This window comes from Oncorhynchus gorbuscha, linkage group LG11 (genome assembly GCF_021184085.1).
Source record: "Oncorhynchus gorbuscha isolate QuinsamMale2020 ecotype Even-year linkage group LG11, OgorEven_v1.0, whole genome shotgun sequence".
In the NCBI taxonomy this organism is placed as follows: domain Eukaryota; kingdom Metazoa; phylum Chordata; class Actinopteri; order Salmoniformes; family Salmonidae; genus Oncorhynchus; species Oncorhynchus gorbuscha.
This window is the reverse complement of record NC_060183.1, coordinates 818,447-838,684: the sequence shown is the minus strand read 5'-3', so window position 1 is coordinate 838,684 and position 20,238 is coordinate 818,447. Positions and strand designations below refer to the sequence as shown.

Here is a 20,238-nt window from a genome sequence, read left to right as displayed (position 1 = left end):
AACCCCATCTCTACATCCTGTTAATCCTCACTACCATCCCCAGTAGAAAACCCCATCTCTACATCCTGTTAATCCTCACTATCATCCCCAGTAGAAAACCCCATCTCTACAACCTGTTAATCCTCACTATCATCCCCATCTCTACAACCTGTTAATCCTCACTATCATCCCCAGTAGAAAACCCCATCTCTACATCCTGTTAATCCTCACTATCATCCCCAGTAGAAAACCCCATCTCTACAACCGGTTAATCCTCACTATCATCCCCAGTAGAAAACCCCATCTCTACAACCGGTTAATCCTCACTATCATCCCCAGTAGAAAACCCCATCTCTACAACTGGTTAATCCTCACTATCATCCCCAGTAGAAAACCCCATCTCTACATCCTGTTAATCCTCACTATCATCCCCATCTCTACATCCTGTTAATCCTAACTATCATCGCCAGTAGAAAACTCCATCTCTACATCCTGTTAATCCTCACTATCATCCCCAGTAGAAAACCCCATCTCTACAACCTGTTAATCCTCACTATCATCCCTATCTCTACATCCTGTTAATCCTCACTATCATCCCCAGTAGAAAACCCCATCTCTACATCCTGTTAATCCTCACTATCATCCCCATCTCTACAACCTGTTCATCCTCACTATCATCCCCAGTAGAAAACCCCATCTCTACATCCTGTTAATCCTCACTATCATCCCCAGTAGAAAACCCCATCTCTACATCCTGTTAATCCTCACTATCATCCCCAGTAGAAAACTCCATCTCTACAACCTGTTAATCCTCACTATCATCCCCAGTAGAAAACCCCATCTATACAACCTGTTAATCCTCACTATCATCCCCAGTAGAAAACCCCATCTCTACAACCGGTTTATCCTCACTATCATCCCCAGTAGAAAACCCCATCTCTACATCCTGTTAATCCTCACTATCATCCCCAGTAGAAAACTTCATCTCTACAACCTGTTAATCCTCACTATCATCCCCAGTAGAAAACCCCATCTCTACATCCTGTTAATCCTCACTATCATCCCCAGTAGAAAACCCCATCTCTACATCCTGTTAATCCTCACTATCATCCCCATCTCTACAACCTGTTAATCCTCACTATCATCCCCAGTAGAAAACCCCATCTCTACATCCTGTTAATCCTCACTATCATCCCCAGTAGAAAACCCCATCTCTACAACTGGTTAATCCTCACTAACATCCCCAGTAGAAAACCCCATCTCTACATCCTGTTAATCCTCACTATCATCCCCAGTAGAAAACCCCATCTCTACATCCTGTTAATCCTCACTATCATCCCCAGTAGAAAACCCCATCTCTACAACCTGTTAATCCTCACTATCATCCCCATCTCTACAACCTGTTAATCCTCACTATCATCCCCAGTAGAAAACCCCATCTCTACATCCTGTTAATCCTCACTATCATCCCCAGTAGAAAACCCCATCTCTACAACCGGTTAATCCTCACTATCATCCCCAGTAGAAAACCCCATCTCTACAACCGGTTAATCCTCACTATCATCCCCAGTAGAAAACCCCATCTCTACAACTGGTTAATCCTCACTATCATCCCCAGTAGAAAACCCCATCTCTACATCCTGTTAATCCTCACTATCATCCCCATCTCTACATCCTGTTAATCCTAACTATCATCGCCAGTAGAAAACTCCATCTCTACATCCTGTTAATCCTCACTATCATCCCCAGTAGAAAACCCCATCTCTACAACCTGTTAATCCTCACTATCATCCCTATCTCTACATCCTGTTAATCCTCACTATCATCCCCAGTAGAAAACCCCATCTCTACATCCTGTTAATCCTCACTATCATCCCCATCTCTACAACCTGTTAATCCTCACTATCATCCCCAGTAGAAAACCCCATCTCTACATCCTGTTAATCCTCACTATCATCCCCAGTAGAAAACCCCATCTCTACATCCTGTTAATCCTCACTATCATCCCCATCTCTACAACCTGTTAATCCTCACTATCATCCCCAGTAGAAAACCCCATCTCTACATCCTGTTAATCCTCACTATCATCCCCAGTAGAAAACCCCATCTCTACAACTGGTTAATCCTCACTAACATCCCCAGTAGAAAACCCCATCTCTACATCCTGTTAATCCTCACTATCATCCCCAGTAGAAAACCCCATCTCTACAACCTGTTAATCCTCACTATCATCCCCAGTAGAAAACCCCATCTCTACATCCTGTTAATCCTCACTATCATCCCCAGTAGAAAACCCCATCTCTACATCCTGTTAATCCTCACTATCATCCCCAGTAGAAAACTCCATCTCTACAACCTGTTAATCCTCACTATCATCCCCAGTAGAAAACCCCATCTCTACATCCTGTTAATCCTCACTATCATCCCCAGTAGAAAACCCCATCTCTACATCCTGTTAATCCTCACTATCATCCCCAGTAGAAAACCCCATCTCTACAACCTGTTAATCCTCACTATCATCCCCATCTCTACAACCTGTTAATCCTCACTATCATCCCCAGTAGAAAACCCCATCTCTACAACCGGTTTATCCTCACTATCATCCCCAGTAGAAAACCCCATCTCTACATCCTGTTAATCCTCACTATCATCCCCAGTAGAAAACCCCATCTCTACAACCTGTTAATCCTCACTATCATCCCCAGTAGAAAACCCCATCTCTACATCCTGTTAATCCTCACTATCATCCCCAGTAGAAAACCCCATCTCTACATCGTGTTAATCCTCACTATCATCCCCAGTAGAAAACTCCATCTGTACATCCTGTTAATCCTCACTATCATCCCCATCTCTACATTCTGTTAATCCTCACTATCATCCCCAGTAGAAAACTCCATCTCTACATTCTGTTAATCCTCACTATCATCCTCAGTGGAAAACCCCTTCTCTACAACCTGTTTATCCTCAACTGATTTATCATCTCTACCTTCCTCTTAGAATTAGAACCTTCATCACCTTAAATTCTTCCTCTTCCTCCTCGGTACTTTGAAAACAGCTGCTTCATTTTCCATTGTTTCACTCTCCTCTTGAACTCCCATTGCATTCTCAGTGACCTCAATCGCAGTCTCACCCCGTCCTCTTTTCCCTGCTCTACCACATCTTCCCCCGTAGCCACATTGCTCTCCTTTCCTATTTCGTCCACCACATCTGTCCATCTTCTCCCTTCCCCTGAACCCTTAGCTTTGTCATCCCTTCTCAGTGGTGCTTTAGCTGCAGCAGAGCTAGAGCTCCTTCCTGTAAAGGTTTTCCTCCTCTTCGTCTGAAGAGGAGAGGCGAGAAGGATTGGAGGACCAATATGCGGCGTGGTAAGTGTCCATGGTTCAAGTTAATAAGAAATACTCAACGAACACAACTGAATACAAAAACAATAAACATGGAACGAAGAAAAACCAAAACAGTACCCTGTGGTGAAAACACAGACACGGAAACAGAAATCCCAAAATCATAGAAAAACAAACATAGACTGCCCACCCCAACTCACGCCCTGACCATACTAACTAATGACAAAACAAAGGAAATAAAGGTCAGAACGTGACAGTACCTCCCCCCAAAGGAGCGGACTCCGGCCGCAAAACCTTAACCTATAGGGGAGGGTCTGGGTGGGCGTCGGGCCGCGGTGGCGGCTCTGGCGCGGGACGTGGACCCCACTTCACCACAGTCTTTCTCCGCCTCATTGACTGCCTCCGTGGCCTCCTAAACATGGCGACCCTTCTAAATGGCCCCACTGGACTGAGGGGCAGCTCGGGACTGAGGGGCAGCTCGGGACTGAGGGGCAGCTCAGGACTGAGGGGCAGCTCAGGACTGAGGGGCAGCTCCGGACTGGCTGACAACTCTGGCAGATCTCGGCTGACTGACGACTCTGGCAGATCCCACCTGAATGGTGGCTCTGGCAGATCCTGACAGACTGGCGGCTCTGGCGGCTCATGACAGATGGGAGACTCTAGCAGCTCTGGACAGACAGGAGACCCCAGCCGCTCTGGACAGACGGGAGACTCTAGCCGCTCTGGACAGACGGGAGACGCTAGCAGCTCTAGACAGACGGGAACACCTGTAGGGAGGAGACAGAGAGACAGCCTGGTGCGTGGGGCAGCCACAGGACCCACCAGGCTGGGGAGACCTCCAGGAGGCTTGGTGTTAGGAGGAGACACCTGAAGGACCGGGCTGTGGGGGAGCACTGGATCTCTGGTGCGCAGCCTTGACACCACTCCCCCAGGCTGCTTTGGGGCGGCGATATTCCCCAGCCTGTGCCCAGGATCGTTCTCTGTTCAAAATTTCCTCCCGTGTCCAGGAGTCCTGTGATGCTGGCCGCTGTTATTGCTGCTGCTGCTGCTGCTGCTGCTGCTGCTGCTGCTGCTGTCGCTGTCTGTTACCATGTCTCTTGGTCCTTGCTTGGTGGGTGTTTCTGTAATGGTTTTCCTCCTCTTTGTCTGAAGAGGAGAGGCGTGAAGGATCAGAGGACCAATATGCGGCGTGGTAAGTGTCCATGGTTCTTTTAATAAGAAATACTCAACATGAACACAACTAAATACAAAAACAATAAACGTGGAACGAATGAAAACCAAAACAGTACCGTGTGGTGAAAAACACGGAAACACGGAAAAACACGGAAACATAGAAATCCCAAAATCATAGAAAAACGGACATAGACTGCCCACCCCAAATCACACCCTGACCATACTAAATAATGACAAAACAAAGGAAATAAAGGTCAGAACGTGACACTTCCAGGCTCTGCACGCTCCTTCTCTGAACAATTACACACCAAATGCCCCTCTCTTCCACACCCAAAGCATTTCATTGATTCAGTAAAAGCGTATAACATAATCAAACCCATCAATCTTGAAACTGAACGCTAAATTCAGTTTGTCAGTATCCTTCATGAAAATCATGTGCACTTGTCTCCTATGAGACACGACATGTTTCAGCAAAGGAGATTTGCATCCCAAAATAACCTTCTATATTGTAGAAACAAGTTGTCCCTGATGAGTTGTCCCTGTCTCTCACTCCAATACCTAATCTCTAACAAATGGGGGTACGTTAGAAAGTAGAACTTTCTTCAGAGGAAACACCGACATCTGTGTCTCCTGCAACACAACTTCACTCCCAACTATCGTATTCACCTTTTCAATGGAATCTAAGAATATTACGACAGCGCTATTCGTCCTTGAGGCTGATTTGATGCTATCATACCCAATGATAGCGCCCACTGCTGAGCTGCATTCTTCCACGGAACACCCTGCCTCAGTGGGAATCTTCACCCCATGCCGCTGAACACGTTTTTAAAACTCCAAACCTCCATGAGTGGCCATTAAAACCAGCCCCGCCCACTGGTTGCGCCCTCAATGATCCCACCACCCCTATACGTGTGAGTGAGACAAATATAACCTAAAAACAACTCAACTACTACCTCCCTCTCTCTTTCTCTCTCTCCCTCTCCTGCTTCTGACTCACTCTCTGCATGCACTCCAATGAGAAAGAGAGACATGTACTAGTCTGTGGTGACCTAAATTCCAGAACTGGACAAGAACCTGACACACTCAGCACACAGAGGGAAAAACACCTACCTGGAGGTGACAACATTCCCTCCCCCATATGCCCCCCTTGGCACAACTATGACAACATAACCAACAAAAACGGGTCACAACTCCTGCAGCTCTGTCGCACGCTGGGTATGTACATAGTCAACGGTAGGCTTCGAGGGGACTCCTCTGGTAGGTACACCTATAGCTCATCTCTTGGCAGTAGTACTGTAGACTACTTTATCACTGACCTCAACACAGAGTCTCTCAGTGTTCACAGTCAGCCCACTGACAGCCAGACTAAAGCAAAATCACAGCCTACTTGAACAGAGCAGTACTCAATTAAGAGACATCAAAGCCAAAAGAACTGAGTGACATTAATAAATGCTATAGATGGAAGGAATGCAGTTTGGAAACCTACCAAAAAACTATTCGGCAACAACAAATTCAATCTCTTTTAGACAATTTCCTGGGTAAAACGTTCCACTGTAATAGTGAAGGTGTAAACTTGGCAGTAGAAAATCTCAACAATATATTTGACCTCTCAGCTTCCCTATCAAATCTAAAAATCACAAATAGAAAACTGAAGAAAATGAACAACAATGACAAATGGTTTGATGAAGAACGCAAAAAATCTAAGGAAGAAATTGAGAAACCTGTACAACCAAAAACATAGAGACCCGGAAAACCTGAGTCTACGCCTTGACGAATGCCTTCACTATGGTGAATCACTAAAACAATACAGTACGTCAGAAATCAATGTAACTGAACAATTCACTCACCAATTCTGGGAACATTGGAAAACACTAAACAACACTAAACAAACAACACCACAAAGAATTATCTATCCAAAATGGAGATGTATGGGTAAACCACTTCTCCAAGCTCCACAAACAACAAGTGTGTGGTTAAAATAGGCAAAAAACACACATATTGCTTCGCACAGGGACGTGGGGTGAGACAGGGATGCAGCTTAAGCCCCACCCCCTTCAACATATATATCAACAAATTGGTGCGGGCACTAGAACAGTCTGCAGCACCCGGCCTCACCCTACTAGAATCTGAAGTCAAATGGCTACTGTTTTCTGATGATCTGGTGCTTCTGTCATCAACCAAGGAGGGCCTACAGCAGCACCTAGATATTCTGCACAGATTCTGCAAGACCTGGGCCCTGACAGTAAATCTCAGTAAGACCAAAATAATGGTGTTTCAAAATAGGTCCAGTCATCAGGACCACAAAAACAAATTCCATCTAGACACCGTTGCCCTAGAGCACACAAAAAACTATACATACCTTGGCCTAAACATCAGCTCCACAGGTAACTTCCACAAAGCTTTGAACGATCTGAGAGATAAGGCAAGAAGGGCATTCTACTCAATCATCATTCTACTCAATCAGTTATAGAACCCATTGCCCTTTGTGAGGTCTGGGGTCCGCTCACCAACCAAGAATTCACAAAATGGGACAAACACCAATTGAGACTCTGCATGCAGAATTCTGCAAAAATATCCTCAGTGTACAACGCACAACACCAAATAATGCATGCAGAGCAGAATTAGGGCGATAAACGCAAATATTCAAAATCCAGAAAAGAGCCGTGAAATTCAACAACAACCTAAAAGGAAGTGATTTGGCAAAGTGGGTGGGGTTATATCCTTCCTGTTTGGCCCTGTCCGGGGGTGTCCTCGGATGGGGCCACAGTGTCTCCTGACCCCTCCTGTCTCAGCCTCCAGTATTTATGCTGCAGTAGTTTATGTGTCGGGGGGCTAGGGTCAGTTTGTTTATCTGGAGTACTTCTCCTGTCCTATTCGGTGTCCTGTGTAAATTTAAGTGTGCGTTCTCTAATTCTCTCCTTCTCTCTTTCTTTCTCTCTCTCGGAGGACCTGAGCCCTAGGACCATGCCCCAGGTCTACCTGACATGATGACTCCTTGCTGTCCCCAGTCCACCTGGCCATGCTGCTGCTCCAGTTTCAACTGGCCTGGGCCCTAGGACCATGTCCCAGGACTACCTGACATGAGGACTCCTTGCTGTCCCCAGTCCACCTGGCCATGCTCCTGCTCCAGTTTCAACTGTTCTGCCTTACTATTATTCAACCATGCTGGTCATTTATGAACATTTGAACATCTTGGCCACGTTCTGTTATAATCTCCACCCGGCACAGCCAGAAGAGGACTGGCCACCCCACATATGCTCTCTCTAATTCTCTCTTTCTTTCTCTCTCGAGGAGGACCTGAGCCCTAGGACCGTGCCCCAGGACTACCTGACATGATGGCTCCTTGCTGTCCCCAGTCCACCTGACTGTGCTGCTGCTCCAGTTTCAACTGTTCTGCCTTATTATTATTTGACCATGCTGGTCATTTATGAACATTTGAACATCTTGGTCATGTTCTGTTATAATCTCTACCCGGCACAGCCAGAAGAGGACTGGCCACCCCACATAGCCCGGTTCCTCTCTAGGTTTCTTCCTAGGTTTTGGCCTTTCTAGGGAGTTTTTCCTAGCCACCGTGCTTTTACACCTGCATTGTTTGCTGTTTGGGGTTTTAGGCTGGGTTTCTGTACAGCACTTTGAGATATCAGCTGATGTACGAAGGGCTATATAAATAAATTTGATTTGATTTGATTTGATTCCAAAACCTTCCATAACAAAGCCATCACCTACAGAGAGATGAATCTGGAGAAGAGTCCCCTAAGCAAGCTGGTCCTGGGGCTCTGTTCACAAACACAAACACACCCTACAGAGAGATGAACCTGGAGAAGAGTCCCCTAAGCAAGCTGGTCCTGGGGCTCTGTTCACAAACACAAACACACCCTACAGAGAGATGAACCTGGAGAAGAGTCCCCTAAGCAAGCTGGTCCTGGGGCTCTGTTCACAAACACACCCTACAGAGAGATGAACCTGTAGAAGAGTCCCCTAAGCAAGCTGGTCCGGGGGTCTGTTCACAAACACATCCTACAGAGAGATGAACCTGGAGAAGAGTCCCCTAAGCAAGCTGGTCCTGGGGCTCTGTTCACAAACACACCCTACAGAGAGATGAACCTGGAGAAGAGTCCCCTAAGCAAGCTGGTCCTGGGGCTCTGTTCACAAACACAATCCACAGAGCCCCGGACAGCAACACAATTAGACCCAACCAAATCGTGAGAAAACAAAAAGATAATTACTTGACACATTGGAAAGAATTAACAAAAAAACAGAGCAAACTAGAATGCTTTTGGCCCTAAGCAGAGAGTACACAGTGGCAGAATACCTGATCACTATGATTGACCCAAAGTTAAGGAAAGCTTTGACTATGTACAGAATCAGTGAGCATAGCCTTGCTATTGAGAAAGGCCGCCATAGGCAGACCTGGCTCTCAAGAAAAGACAGGCTATGTGCACACTGCCCACAAAATGAGGTGGAAACTGAGCTGCACTTCCTAACCTCCTGCTCAATGTATGACCATATTAGAGAGACATATTTCCCTCAGATTACACAGATCCACAAAGAATTTGAAAACACACCCAATTTTGCAAAATTCCAATATCTACTGGGTGAAATACCACAATGTGCCGTCACCGCAGCAGGATTTGTGACCTGTTGCCACAAGAAAAGGTGAAGAACAAACACCATTGTAAATACAACCCATATTTGAGCTTATTTATTTTCCCTTTTGTACTTTAACCATTTGTACATCGTTACAACCCTGTATATATACATAATATGACATTTGTAATGTCTTTATTCTTTTGAAACTTCTGTATGTTTAAACTTCTTATGGAGGGGCAGTATTGAAGAGCTTGGATGAACGGTGCACAGAGGTTCCCAGAGTAAACGGCTTGCTCCTCAGTCCCAGTTGCTAATATATGCATATTATTATTAGTATTGGATAGAAAACACTCTGAAGTTTCTAAAACTGTTTGAATGATGTCTGTGAGTATAACATAACTTATTTAGCAGGCAAAACCCTGAGAGAAATCCAAACAGGAAGTGGGAAATCTGAGGTTGGTCGATTTTCAACCCAGCCCCTATCGAATACACAGTGGGATATTGGTTATGTTGCACTTCCTAAGGCTTCCACTAGATGTCAACCGTCTTTAGAAACTTGAATGAGGCTTCTACTGTGATGTGGGGCAGGATGTGAGCTCTTTGAGTCAGTGGTCTGGCAGAGAGCCAGGTCCTGGCCATGCGCATTTCACATGATAGCGACCTGCGTTCCATGGCTTTTCTACAGACAATGGAATTCTCCGGTTGGAATGTTATTGAAGATCTATGATAAAAACATCCTAAAGATTATTTCTATACTTAGTTTGAAATGTTTCTACAACCTGTAATATAACTTTTTAATGTTTTCGTCCGACGTTCGGCTGGACCTGCACGAGCGTTTGGATTTGTGTACCTAAAGCCCTAACAAAAGTAAATACTGGACATTATCGAACAAATCAAACATTTATTGTGGAACTAGGATTCCTGGGAGTGCATTCTGATGAAGATCATCAAAGGTAAGAGAAGTATAGCTATAATTCCATGTGTAACACGTGTATTTTCATCAACATTTATGATGAGTATTTCTGTAAGTTGATGTGGCTCTCTGCAAAATCACTGGATATTTTTGGTACTACTGAATGTAATGCGCCAATGTAAACTCAGATTTTTTTTATATAAATATGAACTTTATCAAACAAAACATACATGTATTGTGTAACATGAAGTCCTATGAGTGTCATCTGATGAAGTTCATCAAAGGTTAGTGATTAATTTAATCTGTATTTGTGCCTTTTGTGACTCCTATCTTTGTCTGGAAAAATGGCTTTTCTGTGGCTTGGTGGTGACCTAACGTAATCGTTTGTGGAGCTTTCGCTGTAAAGCCTATATGAAATCGGACACTGTGATGGGATTAACAACAAGATTACCTTTAAAACGTTATAAGATACATGTACAGTATGTTTGAGGAATTTTAATTATTAATTATTTCTGTTGTTTTGAATTTCACTGGCTGCTGTCACATCGATCCCGTTAACGGGATTGCAGCTCTAAGGAGTTTTAATGTTTACTGTGAATTTCGATTGTTTATTTCACTTTTGAATATTATCTACCTCACTTGCTTTAGCAATGTCAACATGTGTTTCCCATGCCAATAAAACCCCTTGAATTGAATTGAGAGATGGGGAGGAGAGATAAGGAGAATGATTGAGATTGTGAGAGACTGATTGTGTGTGTGTGAGAGAGAGAGAGATAAATTGTGATCGTGAGAGTAAAAGAGTGGGTGCGACAGAAAGCGAGAGACAGAGAGAGAGAGAGAGAGAGAGAGAGAGAGAGAGAGAGAAAGAGAGAAGGAAAGAGAGTTAAGCGAAAGAGAGAGAGCGAGAGCGAGAGAGAAGGAAAGAGAGTTAAGCGAAACAGAGAGAGCGAGAGAGCGAGAGCGAGAGAGAGAGAGAGAGAGAGAGAGAGAGAGAGAGAAAGGAGAAAGAGAAAGAGATAAAGAGTGTGAGAACAGGATAAACACATTGTAAGGTTTGTCCAGGTGCTCAGGTCCTTACCTGGATCCATCTGGCAGCTTTCTATCGAAGGAGGTGGATCGTGGGATAGCAGTCTGTCCCTGCTGAAGGACCTGCTGTCCCATCCTGTCTCTGCTTGCCCGGTCGGGGTGTCTCTGGGTGGGGGAGCACCGGGTGTTGGGATTGGACGGCTGACCTGCTGACGTGGGTACCCTGTGCCAGGTGGTGTTTCGTCTAAATGGGGTCTTGTACTCACATGGCGTCCCCTCACTGTCCAATTTATACTCTACCATTGGGATACGGTACAGCTCAGAACATCCCCTAGAGAGAGAGAGAGAGAGAGAGAGAGAGAGAGAGAGAGAGAGAGAGAGAGAGAGAGAGAGAGAGAGAGAGAGAGAGAGAGAGAGAGAGAGAGAGAGAGAGAGAGAGAGAGAGAGAGAGAGAGAGAGAGAGAGAGAGAGAGAGAGAGAGAGAGAGAGAGAGAGAGAGAGAGAGAGAGAGACTCAAGGACGGGGAGTGAAACAGGGCTGCCCAATAAGTCCAACACTATTTAACATCTACATTAATGAATTGGCAAGAACATTAGAAGAATCGGCAGCACCTGGTATCACCCTACACAGCACTGAAATCAAGTGTCTGCTGTAGACAGATGACCTGGTGCTGCTTTCTCCCACTAAGGAGGGTCTGCTGTAGACAGATGACCTGGTGCTGCTGTCTCCCACTAAGGAGGGTCTGCTGTAGACAGATGACCTGGTGCTGCTGTCTCCCACTAAGGAGGGTCTGCAGTAGACAGATGACCTGGTGCTGCTGTCTCCCACTAAAGGGGGGTTACATTAGCACCTAGATCGTCTCCACAGGTTCTGTCAGACCTGGGCTCTGACCATTAACCACAGGTTCTGTCAGACCTGGGTTCTGACCGTTAACCACAGGTTCTGTCAGACCTGGGCTCACCTGGGCTCTGACCGTTAACCACAGGTTCTGTCAGACCTGGGCTCTGACCGTTAACCACAGGTTCTGTCTGACCTGGGCAATGACCGTTAACCACAGGTTCTGTCAGACCTGGGCTCTGACCGTTAACCACAGGTTCTGTCAGACCTGGGCTTTGACCGTTAACCACAGGTTCTGTCAGACCTGGGCTCTGACCGTTAACCACAGGTTCTGTCAGACCTGGACTCTGACCGTTAACCACAGGTTCTGTCAGACCTGGACTCTGACCGTTAACCACAGGTTCTGTCAGACCTGGGCTCTGACCGTTAACCACAGGTTCTGTCAGACCTGGGTTCTGACCGTTAACCACAGGTTCTGTCTGACCTGGACTCTGACCGTTAACCACAGGTTCTGTCAGACCTGGGCTCTGACCGTTAACCACAGGTTCTGTCATTCCTGGGTTCTGACCGTTAACCACAGGTTCTGTCTGACCTGGACTCTGACCGTTAACCACAGGTTCTGTCAGACCTGGGCTTTGACCGTTAACCACAGGTTCTGTCAGACCTGGGCTCTGACCGTTAACCAGACCTGGGCTTTGACCATTAACCAGACCTGGGCTCTGACCGATAACCAGACCTGGGCTTTGACCGTTAACCAGACCTGGGTTCTGACCGTTAACCACAGGTTCTGTCTGACCTGGGCTCTGACCGTTAACCAGACCTGGGCTTTGACCGTTAACCAGACCTGGGCTCTGACCGTTAACCACAGGTTCTGTCAGACCTGGACTTTGACCGTTAACCACAGGTTCTGTCAGACCTGGGCTCTGACCGATAACCAGACCTGGGCTTTGACCGTTAACCAGACCTGGGTTCTGACCGTTAACCACAGGTTCTGTCAGACCTGGGCTCTGACCGTTAACCAGACCTGGGCTTTGACCGTTAACCAGACCTGGGCTCTGACCGTTAACCACAGGTTCTGTCAGACCTGGACTTTGACCGTTAACCACAGGTTCTGTCAGACCTGGGCTCTGACCGATAACCAGACCTGGGCTTTGACCGTTAACCAGACCTGGGTTCTGACCGTTAACCACAGGTTCTGTCGTTAACCACAGGTTCTGTCTGACCTGGGCTCTGACCGATAACCAGACCTGGGTTCTGACCGTTAACCACAGGTTCTGTCAGACCTGGGTTCTGACCGTTAACCACAGGTTCTGTCTGACCTGGACTCTGACCGTTAACCACAGGTTCTGTCAGAGACTGGGCTCTGACCGTTAACCACAGGTTCTGTCAGACCTGGGCTCTGACCGATAACCAGACCTGGGCTTTGACCGTTAACCAGACCTGGACTCTGACCGTTAACCACAGGTTCTGTCAGACCTGGGCTTTGACCGTTAACCAGACCTGGGTTCTGACCGTTAACCAGACCTGGGTTCTGACCGTTAACCACAGGTTCTGTCTGACCGTTAACCAGACCTGGGTTCTGACCGTTAACCAGACCTGGGTTCTGACCGTTAACCAGACCTGGGTTCTGACCGTTAACCAGACCTGGGCTCTGACCGTTAACCAGACCTGGGCTCTGACCGTTAACCAGACCTGGGTTCTGACCATTACCTAAATAAATATATATAATGATATTCCAAAAAAAATGTCCGGAAAATAATAAACAAATATAATTACATTTGGACACAGTTCTATTAGAACACACCAAAAACTACACATATCTAGGACTACATATCTGCAACACAGGTAGCTTTCACATGGCTGTGAATGAGCTGAGAGACAAAGCAAGAAGAGCATTCTATGCCATTAAAAGGGACATCAAAATCAAAATTCCAATTAGAATCTGTCTCAAAAATGTTCAATCAGTTATAGAACCAATTGCTCTATGTGGCAGTGAACTACGGGATCCAGTCTCTAATAATGAATTTACCAAATGGAACAAACATCCAATCGAAATACTGCATGCAGAGTTTTGCAAGACTGTATTGCAAGTGCAAAGAAAAACTCCAGATAACGCATGTAGAGCAGAATTGGGTCAATACCCCCTACTCATTCAAATAGTAAAAAGAGCCATCAAATTTTACAACCATCTAAAAACAACACAGCTCTACAATGTCAAGAGATTAAAAAATAGTCCACTCAGCCAGCTGGTTCTGAGGCTCAGTTCACCAACCCAAACAATCCCATAGAGCCTCAGGACAGCACTCAGAAAATCTGACCCAACCAAATCATCACAAAACAGCCTCCAGTATTTATGTCTCAGCCTCCAGTATTTATGTCTCAGCCTCCAGTATTTATGCTGCAGTAGTTTATGTGTCGGGGGCTAGGGTCAGTTTGTTATATCTGGAGTACATCTCCTGTCCTATTTGGTGTCCTGTGTGAATCGAAGTGTGCGTTCTCTAATTCTCTCTTTCTTTCTCTCTCTCGGAGGACCTGAGCCCTAGGACCATGCCCCAGGACTACCTGAAATGATGACTCCTTGCTGTCCCCAGTCCACCTGGCCATGCTGCTGCTCCAGTTTCAACTGTTCTGCCTTATTATTATTTGAACATGCTGGTCATGTTCTGTTATAATCTCCACCCGGCACAGCCAGAAGAGGACTGGCCACCCCACATAGCCTGGTTCCTCTCTAGGTTTCTTCCTAGGTTTTGGCCTTTCTAGGGAGTTTTTCCTAGCCACCGTGCTTCTACACCTGCATTGCTTGCTGTTTGAGGTTTTAGGCTGGGTTTCTGTACAGCACTTTGAGATATCAGCTGATGTACGAAGGGCTATATAAATACATTTGATTTGATTTGATTTTTGGCAATAGAGACCAGTCGTCACAGACAAACCTGGCTGCCCAGAGAGGACAGTCTGGCTATAGAGACCGGTCGTCACAGACAAACCTGGCTGCCCAGAGAGGACAGTCTGGCTATAGAGACCGGTCATCACAGACAAACCTGGCTGCCCAGAGAGGACAGGCTGTGCTCACTCTGCTCCAGGGGAGAGGTAGAGACTGAGCTGCATTTCCTATTACACTGTGACAAATACTCAGATGTAAGAGGTCCTGTGTAGCTCAGTTGGTAGAGCATGGCGCTTGTAACGCCAGGGTAGTGGGTTCGATCCCCGGGACCACCCATACGTAGAATGTATGCACACATGACTGTAAGTCGCTTTGGATAAAAGCGTCTGCTAAATGGCATATATTATAGAATATTTCTTTCCCAAAATTATAATTCAATACAAAGAATTTGAAACTATAAAATCAAATATTTATTGGGTGAAAAGACAAAACGTGCAGTTTTGGCAGCCAAATATGTGTCCTCCTGCCACAACCTGAGGGACAGCCAGTGAAAAGTGCAAAGTAATGTCAATAATATTTCCCATCTTGTTTTGTTTTGTCTTTTATACCAGGTCACGTGTCTTCTCAGTCATGTTGACACTGGTCTACTACCACGTCATGTGTCTTCTCAGTCATGTTGACACTGGTCTACTACCAGGTCATGTGTCTTCTCAGTCATGTTGACACTGGTCTACTACCAGGTAATGTGTCTTCTCAGTCATATTGACACTGGTCTACTACCAGGTCATGTGTCTTCTCAGTCATGTTGACACTGGTCTACTACCAGGTCATGTGTCTTCTCAGTCATGTTGACACTGGTCCACTACCAGGTCATGTGTCTTCTCAGTCATGTTGACACTGGTCTACTACCAGGTCATGTGTCTTCTCAGTCATGTTGACACTGGTCTACTACCAGGTCTTGTGTCTTCTCAGTCATGTTGACACTGGTCTACTACCAGGTCATGTGTCTTCTCAGTCATGTTGACACTGGTCTACTACCAGGTCATGTGTCTTCTCAGTCATGTTGACACTGGTCCACTACCATTGCTTTAATGTATTGTTGTTCTCATTAATATTGTTGTTGTTGTTAATGGTAATCCCATGTACACTACTACTATTATTATTGCTGTTGGTCCCACCATTTATTTATATATAAATATATATATATTTTATATGTAAATATATATTTTTATTTTTCGATATGTATACTTTGACAATGTAAATAATAATGAACTTGCGAGAGAGAGAGAGACAGAGACAGAGAGACAGAGACAGAGGGAGACAGACATAGAGAGAGAGAGAGAGAGAGAGAGAGAGAGAGACATAGAGATAGAGAGAGAGAGAGAGAGAGAGAGAGAGAGAGAGAGAGAGAGAGAGAGAGAGAGAGAGAGACAGACATAGAGACATAGAGAGAGAGAGAGAGAGAGAGAGAGAGAGAGAGAGAGACAGAGAGAGAGAGAGAGAGAGAGAGAGAGAGAGAGAGAGAGAGAGAGAGAGAGAGAGACAGACAGACAGACAGACATAGACAGAGAGAGAGAGAGAGAGAGAGAGAGAGAGAGAGAGAGAGAGAGAGAGAGAGAGAGAGAGAGAGAGACAGAGACAGAGACAGACATAGAGATAGAGAGACAGAGACAGAGGGAGACAGACATAGAGAGAGAGAGAGAGAGAGAGAGAGAGAGAGAGAGAGAGAGAGACAGAGACAGACAGACAGACATAGAGATAGAGAGATAGAGAGATAGAGAGATAGAGAGAGAGAGAGAGAGACAGAGAGACAGAGAGACAGAGAGACAGAGAGACAGACATAGACAGAGAGAGAGAGAGAGAGAGAGAGACAGAGAGAGAGAGAGAGAGAGAGACAGAGAGATAGAGACAGAGACAGAGACAGACAGAGACAGACAGACATAGAGATAGAGAGAGAGAGAGAGAGAGAGAGAGAGAGAGAGAGAGAGAGAGAGAGAGAGAGAGAGAGAGAGAGAGAGAGAGAGAGAGAGAGAGACAGAGAGAGACAGAGACAGACAGACATAGAGATAGAGATAGAGAGAGAGAGAGAGAGAGAGAGAGAGAGAGAGAGAGAGAGAGAGAGAGAGAGAGAGAGAGACAGAGGGAGAGGGAGACAGACAGAGATAGAGAGAGAGAGAGAGAGAGAGAGAGAGAGAGAGAGAGAGAGAGAGAGAGAGACAGAGAGAGATGAAGATAGAGACAGAGACAGAGACAGAGAGAGATGAAGATAGAGACAGAGACAGAGAGAGAGAGAGAGAGAGAGAGACAGACAGACAGAGAGAGATGAAGATAGAGACAGAGACAGAGAGAGAGAGAGAGAGAGAGAGAGAGAGAGAGAGAGAGAGAGAGAGAGAGAGAGAGACAGACAGACAGACAGACAGACAGACAGACAGACAGACAGACAGACAGACAGACAGACAGACAGACAGACAGACAGACAGACAGACAGAGATGAAGATAGAGACAGGGACAGAGACAGAGACAGAGACAGAGACAGAGACAGAGACAGAGACAGAGAGAGATGAAGATAGAGACAGAGACAGACAGACAGAGAGAGATGAAGATAGAGACAGAGATAGAGACAGAGACAGAGACAGAGACAGAGACAGAGACAGAGACAGAGACAGATGAAGACAGAGACAGAGACAGAGACAGAGAGAGATGAAGATAGAGACAGAAGATAGAGACAGAGATAGAGACAGAGACAGAGACAGAGAGAGAGAGAGAGAGAGATGAAGATAAAGACAGAGATAGAGACAGAGATAGAGACAGAGATAGAGACAGACAGACAGAGAGAGATGAAGATAGAGACAGAGATAGAGACAGAGATAGAGACAGAGACAGAGACAGAGACAGAGACAGAGACAGAGACAGAGACAGAGACAGAGAGAGAGAGAGATGAAGATAGAGACAGAGACAGACAGACAGAGAGAGATGAAGATAGAGACAGAGATAGAGATAGAGACAGAGACAGAGACAGAGACAGAGAGAGAGAGAGATGAAGATAGAGACAGAGACAGACAGACAGACAGAGAGAGATGAAGATAGAGACAGAGACAAAGACAGAGACAGAGACAGAGACAGAGACAGAGACAGAGAGAGATGAAGATAGAGACAGACAGACAGAGAGAGATGAAGATAGAGACAGAGACAGAGACAGAGACAGAGACAGAGACAGAGACAGAGACAGAGACAGAGACAGAGACAGAGACAGAGACAGAGACAGAGAGAGAGAGAGATGAAGATAGAGACAGAGACAGACAGACAGAGAGAGATGAAGATAGAGACAGAGATAGAGACAGAGATAGAGACAGACAGACAGAGAGAGATGAAGATAGAGACAGAGATAGAGACAGAGATAGAGACAGAGATAGAGACAGAGACAGAGACAGAGACAGAGACAGAGACAGAGACAGAGACAGAGACAGAGACAGATAAAGATAGAGACAGAGACAGACAGACAGAGAGAGATGAAGATAGAGACAGAGATAGAGACAGAGACAGAGAGATGAAGATAGAGACAGAGACAGAGACAGAGACAGAGACAGAGACAGACAGACAGACAGACAGACAGACAGACAGACAGACAGACAGACAGACAGACAGACAGACAGACAGACAGACAGACAGACAGACAGACAGACAGACAGACAGACAGACAGACAGACAGACAGACAGACAGACAGAGACAGAGAGACAGAGAGAGAGAGAGAGAGAGAGAGAGAAGTATATTAATTTAAGGTCAAACAGGAATATGAGGGAGGGAGGGAGGGAGGGAGGGAGGGAGGGAGGGAGGGAGGGAGGGAGGGAGGGAGGGAGGGAGGGAGGGAGGGAGGGAGGGAGGGAGGGAGGGAGGGAGGGAGAAGTATATTAATTTAAGGTCAAACAGGAATATGAGGGAGGGAGGGAGCTAGGGCGGGAGGGAGGGAGGGATGGGGGGGGGCAGAGGTTAGTAAAGTACTCTAAGGAAAAAACAACAACACCTGTTTCATATCAGAATTATTTATATTTGGCGTATCACTAGACAGAGATCATCATAAAGGGGTCAAGGGCATCTTCATCACTGAGAGGGAGAGGGGATATTTCCCTCTGTTCCACTACAGCTAACTACTCTGGAGACCACTGGGAGAGGAGATATTTCCCTCTGTTCCACTACAGCTGACTACTCTAGAGACCACTGGGAGAGGAGACATTTCCCTCTGTTCCACTACAGCTGACTACTCTGGAGACCACTGGGAGAGGAGACATTTCCCCTCTGTTCCACTACAGCTGACTACTCTAGAGACCACTGGGAGAGGAGATATTTCCCTCTGTTCCACTACAGCTGACTACTCTGGAGACCACTGGGAGAGGAGACATTTCCCTCTGTTCCACTACAGCTGACTACTCTGGAGACCACTGGGAGAGGAGACATTTCCCTCTGTTCCACAACAGCTGACTACTCTGGAGACCACTGGGAGAGGAGACATTTCCCTCTGTTCCACTACAGCTGACTACTCTGGAGACCACTGGGAGAGGAGACATTTCCCCTCTGTTCCACTACAGCTAACTACTCTAGAGACCACTGGGAGAGGAGACATAGTGCGTATGTTGTCGTGGATCCTTCTGTAGCTCAGTTGGTAGAGCATGGCGCTTGTAACGCCAGGGTAGTGGGTTCGATCCCCGGGACCACCCATACGTAGAATGTATGCACACATGACTGTAAGTCGCTTTGGATAAAAGCGTCTGCTAAATGGCATATATTATTATTATTATTATTATTATTATTATTATTATTATTATCTAATTGTATTGCTTGCATCATGTCATGGCTCTATGTAGTACTGTGGAATAGAGTTCCATGTAGTCATGGCTCTATGTAGTACTGTGGAATAGAGTTCCATGTAGTCATGGCTCTATGTAGTACTGTGGAATAGAGTTCCATGTAGTCATGGCTCTATGTAGTACTGTGGAATAGAGTTCCATGTAGTCATGTCTCTATGTAGTACTGTGGAACAGAGTTCCATGTAGTCATGGCTCTATGTAGTACTGTGGAACAGAGTTCCATGTAGTCATGGCTCTATGTAGTACTGTGGAATAGAGTTCCATGTAGTCATGGCTCTATGTAGTGCTGTGGAATAGAGTTCCATGTAGTCATGGCTCTATGTAGTACTGTGGAATAGAGTTCCATGTAGTCATGGCTCTATGTAGTACTGTGGAATAGAGTTCCATGTAGTCATGGCTCTATGTAGTACTGTGGAATAGAGTTCCATGTAGTCGTGGCTCTATGTAGTACTGTGGAATAGAGTTCCATGTAGTCATGGCTCTATGTAGACCAGACCTGACTGCCCTCGACCAGCACAAAAACATCCTGTGGCGGACTGCAATAGCATCGAATAGCCCCCGTGATATGCAACTGTTCAGGGAAGTCAGGAACCAATACACGCAGTCAGTCAGGAAAGCTAAGGCCAGCTTCTTCA

General features: G+C 45.9%; 1 protein-coding gene across 5 annotated transcripts in view; it reads right to left on the bottom strand.

Moving 5' to 3' along the window:
* LOC124048028 (signal-induced proliferation-associated 1-like protein 2) overlaps positions 1–20,238 on the bottom strand; it is a 393,892-nt gene that overhangs the window by 120,558 nt on the left and 253,096 nt on the right. For all 5 annotated transcript variants that reach the window (XM_046368394.1, XM_046368390.1, XM_046368391.1 and 2 more), the window contains exon 13: positions 11,075–11,353. In XM_046368394.1, coding sequence (XP_046224350.1) covers positions 11,075–11,353 — 279 coding nt within the window. The remainder of the gene's footprint in view (positions 1–11,074; positions 11,354–20,238) is intronic.